The sequence below is a fragment of the Camelina sativa genome, chromosome 4 (assembly GCF_000633955.1).
Source record: "Camelina sativa cultivar DH55 chromosome 4, Cs, whole genome shotgun sequence".
NCBI classification, from domain to species: domain Eukaryota; kingdom Viridiplantae; phylum Streptophyta; class Magnoliopsida; order Brassicales; family Brassicaceae; genus Camelina; species Camelina sativa.
This window is the reverse complement of record NC_025688.1, coordinates 7759589-7771681: the sequence shown is the minus strand read 5'-3', so window position 1 is coordinate 7771681 and position 12093 is coordinate 7759589. Positions and strand designations below refer to the sequence as shown.

At 32.1% G+C, this 12093-nt stretch overlaps 1 protein-coding gene and 1 pseudogene across 1 annotated transcript; one reads left to right on the top strand and one right to left on the bottom strand.

Moving 5' to 3' along the window:
• On the top strand, positions 5800-6906 carry LOC104783657 (annotated as a pseudogene).
• LOC104780062 (zinc finger AN1 domain-containing stress-associated protein 12) lies at positions 9296-10249 on the bottom strand. The gene is made up of 2 exons (XM_010504520.2): positions 10020-10249; positions 9296-9940 (listed from the first exon to the last, which is right to left on the bottom strand). The coding sequence occupies exons 1-2, from the start codon at positions 10125-10127 to the stop codon at positions 9488-9490; spliced, it is 561 nt and encodes a 186-aa protein (XP_010502822.1). The 5' UTR covers positions 10128-10249; the 3' UTR covers positions 9296-9487.

Below are 12093 nucleotides of genomic sequence, written 5' to 3'. Positions count from 1 at the left end.
TTTTTAACAAACGTTTTAAAGAGATGGAAAAAATGATCGAACGACTACCTGGTGTAGCTCAACCAATCCAAACGAGTAACTTACACTCATATGTTGACACTCCTTTCTTTGAAGAAATCTCCCTCACTAAGATGCCAAGGAAATTAATGTTTCCAACCATGAAGATGTATGATGGAACCTCTGATCCGGATAACCACATAGCATAATACAAACAACGAATGTTCACGACGGCGATTCAAAGGGAATAACGACAAGCTACCATGTGCAAAGGATTCTGCTCAAGCCTTACGAAGGCTGCACTTCAATGGTTTATCAACTTGCCAAACGGCTCAATAAATTCGTTTGCATCATTGACAGATCTTTCTGTGGAGCAACTCGCAAGTAGCATGAATCTAAAGAAAACTGCTAAATGATCTTTACGAAATACGACCAAAAAAAAGGTGAGTTGTTGCGTGCCTATGTGGGACGCTTTAACGAGGAGAAGGTATCAATACCAAAATTTCACATGTCAACTACCATCTCGGCATTCAAAAGAGGTTTACTTCATGATGGTGACTTGTACAAAGAACTTACCAAGTATCAATGCAGAACCATGGAAGATGTGCTCTCGCTGGCATGGACACAAATAAAATGGGAAGAAACTACACCGTACCGACATCGACATTCATCACATTTTGACTCTCGCGTAGTGAGAATTGAAAGATCGACTAGAGATGATAAAGCTTACAAAAGACATCGAAGTGAAAACACTAGGAGCATAAGTAATGATGAGGAATGTTCCTGAAGTTGGTCATTTTGTCACGATACAAGATAAACATGTCTTACAACGCAGGACATGGTCCTGAAGTTGTTCATCGTATATAGTAGTGAGGCCATTGATACACAAATACGTGAACGACAAGCTCGCTACAAAAATTGGGTAATCACCTAAAGGTGAAACACTCGCTGCACTTGCTTATTAGCGAGACGTCGCTAAGTCAATTTAACGAATTTGCATCCACCTGTTGGTTGGGTAAAAGATATATGAACTTGACAGCAAAACACTTGCTAACAAGAAATTTGTTGTGAAAAGCTTGAAAATTGAACTCGTTAGAATGACACGATAATTGGGTAACGAACCTGAATCATGTCAAGAGCATGGCATCAATAATTTGGTTGTGACAATCGTCAATGTGTAGCCAATTCAAGAAATTTGTTATGGCCACATTGTCGTTTTAGAGCCAAGGCAGAGTCAGTGTGTAGCCAATTCAATAAATTGGTTATGGCTGCATTGTCATTTTAGAGTTATGTGTAGCAAATTCAAGAAATTGGATATTGGCACCTTGTCTTTTTAGATCCAATACAGAGTCGATGTGTAGCCAATTCAAGAAATTGGTTAGAGCGACATTGTCGTTTTAGAGCCAATGCAGGGTAACTGTGTGGCCAATTCAATAAATTGGATATGGCCAAATGTCGACATAGACCAACACGGAGTCAAACATGTATCTGTTTGAAAGAAATTGGAACCAACGTGAAGTCAAGTTGTAGCCAATTTAATAATTTAGTTATGACAGATTTATTGTTTTAGAGCCGATGTGAAGCCAATTACCAAATTGGCTAAGTGATGCAGCATAGCATTGAACCGTCAATGAAGAACCAATGCGGAACCAATGCATATTCCATTCAGTGAATTGGTTATGGCTACATTGTCATAGCAAAGCCAATAAGGAGCATTTACATAGCCTTCTCAAAGAATTGGCTTCAAGAATTACTTCAAGTAACTATGATGTCATTTCAAAACATTACAAACCTCGATACGCACCTATGGAAAATTGAAGTCTATTTAATACGTTGACAAATACTGCAGCTATAGGAATTGAGTGCTTATACAAATATTTAGCTTTTCTATTTATGATTTATTAAAATGATACCATTTGTCTATACTACTCTCTAAATTATTACTAAGAAAATGGAGAGTGGGGAGAAAACTATTGGACATAATTTTAATCATATAAATTATAATAGATAACTTCCAATGTAAATATGATAATTCTATATATGAGTAATTATATATTTTTTAGAAGATTACATCGATCTTGGTTGTAACGACAAGTGTATAGCTAATACGGGCTGTACCAATAAATGTCAACCCAATACGGACTGTAATGACAAATATTGAGCCAATAAGGACCGTAACGACAAATATCAAGCCAAAACGGGCCGTAACGAGGCTTTGGGACCAACTCTGATTTGTTACGACATTATCAAGAATATATTTGACTCAATCTCGCGAAGAGATTATTCGGAACGACATTATCTCATGAAAAAGCGGTTATTCGAATCCAATTCCAATGAGGATTAGGGTTTAAGATATATCTCTATAAAAAAGAGCTACCTCTACAGAATACGAGACAAAATCAAGAGGAAAACAAGATACCTAAAGCAAAAGCGACACGACTCAATTCAAAAATACAGCTAGGGTTCTAAATTGATTCGTTGTGCATTGAATTCTTGTTTTGAACTCGATACTTTGATCAATACGATGATTCAACATCTCTTTCTTGTTTTCGGTAGTTTCTAAACGAATCGATTACTTTTGCTTAAACAATCTTTTGTGCATGCTCTTCAGTTTGTTGTGTCCCTTTTTCAACCCTAGTTTCCCTTATATAGTGAAACCTTATAGCTATCGGTTTACCTTGCATACTACACAACTCAAATCCTATATAAACTACACACTAATATAAACCCAGTTTGTGGTTACCAAATATGCTTATATGAAACAAACATATACAACACTGCATGTACCAACTTGCCAAATAAAATGACTTAACTTAGGAGAACATTTAATTTTCCATGTAATTAAATGCTTGAAGAGGCCGTATGTCATGACCTAAAAACTACGTGGTCGATTCTCGCCTACAAAACCTCATATAAAAAATATTATAATTAGTTATCGACAAAATTAAATAATATAAAATTTACAAATTATATATAAATAAAAATACAATAAAATTATATGTGCATGACACGGAGTCTTAGCTAGTAAATAGACAAAGCTACAATATATACAGGACAATTCTTATAAATACAACTAATATTTATCAATTATGTTTTAAAAAAATAATTCAAAATAAAATCCAACAGTAATAACCAAAACATGTACAACCACAAACTGAAAGTTATGGCCATAACCAATCAGCTCATAGATTATTATTATTATTTTTTTTTGGTTTCCGTAAAACGTTTTGACAAAAGCAACAAAAAAATAAGGGTGAATTTCACTTAAACCTACTTTATATCAAACTTCTTTCATTTACATCTACTTTTAATACTTACTATACTTTCTCGTCTTTTTTTGCTTATGTGTCTTTTTTATGACCAAACTGCCCTCTAACTAATGTTGAGTAAGTTAGATTTGTTGGAGAAAGTACTAGATTTTGGTCGATCGTCTCCTCCCCCCCCCTTTCTCTCTCTTTCTCTTTTTTTTCTCTCTTTCTTTCTTTCTTGTCATTTGTGTAGTTACTATCAATAAATTATATAAATCTTTTTGTACAATAGATTATGATTACATTTTTTCTATATTTTAAGATGCATTTTGTTATATTTTAGGTGAATAAATTATATATTATCCATTTTGAGCTGAACATTTGTTCATAAGTGGATGGTAAATTATGGTGTTGTTTATTGATACTTACTTATGTTTGAACATTTAAAAAACATATGAAAACCTAATTAATTAAAAAGTTTGTGGCTTAGTAAATTAGTTATGAATAACTAAATTTCAAAAAATAATATAATTATTGAAGATCAATGATGAAATTTATTGACAAGTTTATTGCATGTTCAAACATCACCATAGTTTAGGGTTTAGACTTTAGAGGTTATATAGATTCATTATCTATGTTTTCAGTTCAGGTTGTGTGGTCTAAAGTTCAAGGTGTATGATTTAGGGGTTAAGGTTAAAAGTTTAGGGTTTAGGTATATGGATGATGTGTCTATATTTTTAGCTCATGGTTTAGGATTTAGGGTTTAGGGTTTAGGATTTAAGGTTTAGGGTATAGGGTTTAGGTTTTTGGGCTTATATGGATTCAATGTCTACGTAGTGTTATGGTTACGAGCTAGGGATATACCTAACCAAATTTTAGTGTTAGAGAGGGTGGATGGACTTTAAAGTAAACCCTAAACATGGTGATGTTTTAGGTTTTAGAGTTTAGGATTTATGACTTATGTTGATTTAGGGTTTAGGATACAACGACAACATCAAATCCATATGTTCATGGTTATGTGGATACCGATAGAATTTGTGAGTTCTAGAGATTCAGGGTTAAGATACGACGACAATATCAAATCCATATATTCGTGGTCATGTGGATACCAATATAATTTTTGGGTTCTAGAGATTTATGGTTTAAGATACAACGACAATATCAAATCCATATATTCATGGTCATGTGGATACCCCATAAAATTTGTGGATTCTAGAGATTTAGGGTTTAGGATACAACTACAACATCAAATCCATATATTCATGGGCATGTGGATACCAATAGAATTTGTGGGTACTAGTAACACATTACCATAAATGTGGGTATTAGTAACACATCAAACTTTGTTATCAAATCCATAACAAATGACCATAAATATAGTACTAGCAACACATCAAATCCATATATATGTAGTCATGTGGATACAAACCGAATTTGCGGGTTCTAGAGATTTAAGGTTTAGGGTTCAACAACATCAAATCCATATATTCATGGTCATGTGGATACCAATAGAAACCCATACTCACTGCGTTTGAATACAAAACATATTCATACATTAAGATTCATGATTTCCATCCAAGCCCATCTACTAACCTTTGACCACATCGTAATTAACCCTAATCTGTCGACATATGCTTGTTGGATAAAAGCACATGCTTTCTTCTCGTCAGTTACAAACAATTCAAGCAACCTAATACGTTTTTTCTCAGCAGTTACAATTGCTTTCTTCTGCTTTCATACATTTAGAACGAGCACATGCTTTATTCCGCTTTGATATTATTTAGTTTAGTTTGGTTGCTACAAATTATAACCATATGTAAAAGGTAGCATGGATACCAATTGTTCATACATATTCTATTTGTATAGTAATGTTTTGTTCTAAAGTTTCTTCTTTTGATCTCTCAATGATTTTGAATTTGTATGAATTTGCCCAATTGAGAGAAAAATACAAATTTTTTGGATTTGTATGAATATGCCAAATTGAGAGAAAAATACAAATTTTGGATTTGTAATGAGAGATTCGAGTTTTCATCGGATTTGATGAACAACGATGAAGGAGAAGAAACAAGGAAACATAATTGGGGATCTACGACTTCGACGACGGATGGAAGAATTGAGAATTTGATGATTGAAGAATTGGAGATCTAAGGTTTGAATTATTTTTTATTTTACCTTTTTCTTTGAATCTAAATATTAACTTTTAATATCTTCTCTTGCCAAAATCAGATAAATTGAATGAGGAGAAAGAGGGACAGAGAGAAACAATAAAGAAGAAAATATGTTTGTTTGATTTTTTAAAAAAATCAAATATAAAAATATACACAAAAGAGGTGGAGGATCGAAAAAGTAATGAGAGAGAAAAGTATATAGAAAGGGTTAGAAGGAGTGAGGGGTAATATGTAATTAAACTTGAAAAAAGTATATGAATAGTAGAAAGTAGGTGTAGTGGTGAATAGTTTTGGAGAAAGTGGGTGTGGGTGCAAAATTCCCAAAGAATAAATAATGATCTTTGTGATGCATATCAACGTAAGCCTAAGAAAAAGAAAAAAAAAAAGATAAGAAAATGGATGAGAAGGAGATACCAGAGAACCTCCAGAGAGACGACGTATGTCTGATCCCTTCACTTCCTTCAGAGATAGATTGTCATGGCGAAGAGCTGTTCAAGTACCAAGGATGGTGGTACGACAGCAAAATGGTGCAAGCAATCCTCAATTTCCAACGGGGTTTCGAGCCACAAGATACAGATATAATGATTGCTTCATACCCCAATTCTGGCACTACATGGCTCAAAGCACTCACAGTAGCTCTTCTCGAGAGATCCAAACACTCTTCTGGTGATCATCCTCTTCTACATGATAATCCTCATCCTTTAGTACCATTCTTCGAGCGCGATCTGTACACCAAGAGCTCGAAACCAGATATGGCAAAATTTTCATCATCTCCGAGGCTATTCTCGACTCATGTGCCGCTCCATACGCTGCGTGAGGGCCTCAAGAACTCTCCTTGTAAGATCTTGTACGTGTGGAGGAACGTGAAAGACGTGCTGGTGTCTTATTGGTATTTCAAGTCTGCAAACCTAAAGATAGAAGCAAAGAGAAGCACGTTGGAGTCGATGTTCGAATCGTTTTGCACCAGAGTTAGATTTTATGGACCATTCTGGGAACATGTCTTGGCCTATTGGAAAGGAAGCTTGGAGGACTCGAAGAATGTGCTTTTCTTGAGGTACGAGGATTTGAAAACAGAACCTCGTGTGCAGCTTAAGATTATTGCCGAGTTCTTGGATTGCCCTTTTACGGCGGAAGAAGAAGAGGGCGGATCTGTCGAAGATATCTTAGACATTTGCTCACTTCTTAACTTGAAGAATTTGGAGGAATCGATCACAAGAACTTTTTCCGTAAAGGAGAAGTCGGTGACTACAAGAATTATCTTACTCCTGAAATGGAGAAGAGAATGGACATGATCACCGCAATTAATCGAGGTTTGGATTTTATATTCTGAGTTTTATATATGTTGTTTGTGCTTTCTGTGATGTTCGTTGTTATGTATCCTTGATTTATGATTCATTCTGGGTATGTGTGGATTGTGCTTTCTTTGATGTTTGTTGTTATGTATGTGTCCTTCTTTATGATTCATGATGTCTACTATTTGTTTCATTGACTAAGATAATTATGTTTCCTACTACAATATTTATGATTTATGAATCATTATGACATACGGCCGCCGTTTGCAGTTGAACATACGGCCTTTTGGATATTGTGTGCATTTCTAGGGCGTTTTATTAATTAAATCATATGATAAAAACCGGTACAGAAATAACCAAAAACTGGTTCGGTTTGATCTAGAAATTTATGTTGGGATCATAGTGGCTGACTTACTTGCAGAAGCCAAATACATGAGATTCTCATGATGACTGATGAGAACGTAGAGAAGGATTTGGTTGATGTAAACTGTTCGAGTCTACTAGTAGCAAAAAATGTGTTTAACGTCTTGTTAATATTAAGATTACCGCCTCAAGAATCAACTATCAAGATACAGAATATATCTCGGTTTAGTTGGCTTTAAAAGAACGTTGGTTTTATTTCTAATTAAAATTGGGTTTACTTCGGTTGGTAAAAGAAGAATTTTAAGATTAGTTTGGTTTGGTTTGGTCATTTCCAAGACTTTTTCAGTCGCCAGCAGTCAACTTTTTGGACTGTCATTTCTCATACAAGTTCTGTTCAATTTTCATATGAATACACTATATTATACACAAATCTGGTTGTCACATTCTAACAATAATCTTCATAGATACGTCCTCATTTTCTTATTGACCATCGTTGTAGTTTCCAAACATACAATTTCTTATGAGTTTTAGATAAATAATTATGTATAGTTATATATTTATAATAAAATTTTCAGTTTGTTCTGTAATAATGAAAAGTTAAAGATTTTCGCTCCCAGGTCAATATATTTATATATATATACAGGTTCGGCCTGTGGCTAAAGTTCGTGAAACTGGTGCTTTAAACATCACGAAAATATATAAGTTTAAGGGCATCTATTTTCAAAATTCTGCTGTGGTGTAGTGGTTAACACCTGTTTGGAAGTTTTAAGTGTTTTGAGTTCGAACCACAGTTGATTCATTTTTGTGTTTTCATTTTACTTTTGGTTTTAGAGGGTTCAAAAAAAAAATTGCTTTAGGCATGAGAACCTACTGTGCCGGCCCTGTATATATATACTAGAGGGTTTAAAAATTGTTGAAGAAAATAAATTCTAAACCTTAAATAATTGTAAAAAATATATAAAAAAATATATTTCCTAAAGTAATTATATAAATAATTTTAAGTTAAAGAATATTTGTATTTAACTTCATACATTTATTTATATTTATATATTTTTAATATATTTATAACAATTATTACAATATTCTAAAGCTAAATTATATCACACTAAGTTTTTTGCCAAATATACTCATCATTACAAATATTATTATTTTCAAATTTCAAAAACGTTTCACAACTTATTCACAAAATATTTTATATGCAACAAATTCATCAAAGCAACATCTAATAAGTAACCACATACAAAAGATTAGACTTCAATTCACGTTTTTTCCTAAGACTGCCAATCGGTTATTCATGATCTCCGTTTGCATGTGCCTTCACAAATCTTGTTGCAGTATTTAGTGTCTGAAATTGGCTAACCATAGATATATAAAAAAAAAAAATTCTTTTTTGTGCAAACAAAGACATAAAATTTAATGTGTTAGGTTATATACTATAATGTATATAGTATAATTATACGACCAAATATGGATGGCACATAGTATATTTATTTTACCATGCAGTGGTTGAAAATCTTTGTAACAATGAAACTTTAATTTTTTTGTCGTCTACAGTGTAATTTTGATATGGATGGCATATAATATATTTATCTTAGTTGTTTTTCTAAATATAATAAGATTACAATTATCTTATGCTTTGTTTTACCAAATTTGAAAACTGTAATTTCTGATCGTTAAAATTGACACGTGTCACGATCTGATGAGTTACTAACTTTGATATTTAATCGTTAAAATTGACCCGTGTCACGATCTGGTGAATTTTTAATTTTGATCTCTGATCGTTAAAACTAACACGTGTCACGATACGGTGAATTACTAACTTTAAAAACTAAAGTTTATATAATAAGATATATATATATATATATATATATATATATATATATATATATTGGCAATTTATATATTAATGCGCTTTAAATAAGCGCAATTATTACTCATACTCACAACATCTCCATTTTCTTCGTGAACATTATGAGAGTTTCTAATTAGACGTTATTATCAATATCTAAATTAGTATGAATAAATTAAGTTGTTGAAGGTTGAATTCCTAAATTGAAACCTACAGAAACCAAATGGAAAGATGAGAAGAAGAAGAAGAAGCAGAGTGTACAAGGAATAAGAAGACGTGGTTGAGAAGACGAGGTGGTCGTGAGGTGAATGGGCCTATTATGTGATTAAGGCCCAGATCGTATAAGTGTTTTGCTCTGGAGATTAAAATTGCTGCCCGTGTGTAAGACAAAAGACGTCCTTGTTCATTGCGAAGAAGTTGGAAACAAAAGACGTCCTTTCTGAGATACAAATTTCATATCAATGATGAAGAAGTTGGAAACAAAAGACGTCCTTGTTCATTGCGAAGAGATACATGAGAACATATAGAAAGATTTGGACTAGTTGGAGCAAATTGTTATAATAGAAGAAACTAAAAGGATCTAACTGATGGTGGAGATCTCGATGAAACAGAACTTCCTCTTCCACAACCTTTCTCGTTTCTCAAACTCAAAGCTTCCATAAACCTCTCGTTCCATCTCGAGCTTTTCCCTGAATTAGTAATGGTCTTCTTGTTACAAACATGATCTGTCGGAAACCGGTGTTTCAAACAGAACTTGACTCCACAATCTTTGCAAGTAAGGTTGTTCGCAAAAGTCAGAACCTCTCTGCAACGTTTTACAGGACACGTTTGTTTCTTTTTCTTGTTCGGATCACAATCTCCGGATCTTTCGTGTTTCTCAAGCAAAGATTTGATCCCTTCTTCGTCAAAACCAGTTGTTTCAATAGCGATAGAACACGTTTCACAGATGGAAACTGTTCTGCTCCCGTGATCGGATTTAGGACAGTTATGTGACTTGTATGATCTATGGTCCAAACAAAACACCTTCACACACAAAGATTTTGAATCAAAAAACATTCAACTGTGAGAAAAGATTGAAAGATTCTGAGAAAAAAATGTTTACCAATTTGCAGCCGTCGCAAGTAAAAGGGAGGAAATCGAGTAATTTGCAATCAGGGTTTTGGCAATGCTCTCCAAGATCAGGAAACGCTTCTGTTCCTCCTCCTGCCATAGCTTCTTCGTATGTTCTTTTTCTTGTTCTTCAATTGCTTGTGTTCTTGATTATGTATAAATAGAGAGAGAGAGGTCTGACTTGAAGACGAAGCCAGCGTCCAAGTTGGATTCTTCCTTCGGTTGTCAATTTTAAGTTTTCTTTATTTGGATTTTCCGTTTTTTATATTTGGAGTGGAAAAAAATAATTTGTTTACACGAAACGCGGTTTTAGAACTTTCTAGACGCATTTTGAAACTTTTTCTTGAATCCTTTACAAATAAAATAACAGCATATTGTAGTTCTAAAACCGGTTTCTAGGCCAATAGTATTCGATCAGGAATTTTCTTTTGTTTCCAGTTATTATTTTTTGAAATAATTTTTTTATAAAATATAAAAAAACGGACATTCATTTCCATGCCAATGGTGCTAAATTGATACCATTTAAAAATGGAGAAAACAAATATTTCGTGAGTTTTGAGATAAATTTATATTTGGTACATAAACTATAGCACTTAAGTAAAACATATTTTATAATATGGATGGTGTTGTGTGGTTAATTCTATGGAATTAGAGTTTCAGTTAAATATATATTTTATTTTAAAATAAATTTTATGAAGCTGTGGTTGGATTGTAGAAATATTTATTTTTATGTTCAAATCTGGATTATTACTGGATATACGAAATATGAATCCATTCCATTAAAATATATAAAGCTATGGTTGGATTGTAGAAAAAAAAAACTATCTTGCTTCACATCATATTGGTTTGGAAAATTTGTAATAAAAATCGTCATAGAAAATCATATCTTTTAGTTTAAATTTTTTTATTAAATTAAAATGATACTTCAATTAAATGTGTATATATATATATATAATAAAGTGTTAGTTTGACTATGTATGTTGTCAAAAAAAAAAAAAGACTATGTATTTACGAAAAAATAAGAATACTTTTAATAATGTTCTAACCAAATATGTTATTGAGATAAAGTTGTATTAGGGGTATTGGTTTGGAATTTAAACAGAATTTTAATGACTTTAAATAAAATCATAGAAAGTATAGAATAAAGGATTCTAAGATATTATTTAGAAAATTTTTTAAAATTTTGCTGATTTGTTTTTTCTTATCTTGTAAGATCTCTCATAAATTCTTTTAAACTTTCTAAAAAAATATTGCATAATCTTCTTTCGTTTATTCAACGCTTATCTCACCTTCTATAAAATCATCTTTGTCAAAGTCATATATTTTAGTCAACGCTTTTTGACAAAATCGTTGGTTTTGGCTTTATCAAACAAAACATACTCGATCTCCAAAGTTACAGGTATAGCTAGGCTTTCTCATCTTCTTTCTGATGCACTAAATTATTATATCTTTCGTTGAATAATTGGTAACATATTGCAATCGTTGGTTTTTGTATTCATATATTACTAGATTAAGACCGTACTATAACACGGGTTGAAATTATTTTTATTTATATTATAATTTTAAAATAAAATATAATTTATATGATTGTTTTTAAAAGTTTGTTTTAGATAAAACATCTTGCAATAAAATCATATGTTAAATATGATGGCTTGAAAAAAACACATATTTTGTAAGTTTTATATTGTTAATTTTGTAATTTCATTTATGAAAAATGATTATGTTTTTTGTTGTTTATTTTTATTTTAATTTTTGAACATGTTTGGTGAAAGTTTTATGATATGACTCGTGCTTAGGTAAGATTTTATTTTCAACAGCACAATAATATTTCGGAAATCACGATTAAGTGTGATAAATTGCCAAGAATTTATTTCTTTTTACGCCTAACAGTATATTTTTATGTCTAACAGTATATATTTTGTAACAATACATGGAATACTAAAGATTTTATTTTTGAAATTATATAAATCATTGGAATATTCTCTTTAAGATGATTTTTTCCTTAACTGTATTCACATAGTCTACAGATTGACCAATTAATCTATAATTTTTTTTTTGTAATCAAC

Excerpts from the sequence above, each read along its gene's own strand:
- LOC104780062 (XM_010504520.2), bottom strand. The coding sequence starts at position 10,127 with ATGGCAGGAGGAGGAACAGAAGCGTTTCCTGATCTTGGAGAGCATTGC. Across the intron at positions 9,941-10,019 it reads CTTGCGACGGCTGCAAATTG|GTGTTTTGTTTGGACCATAG; the intron begins GTAAACATTTTT and ends TTGTGTGTGAAG.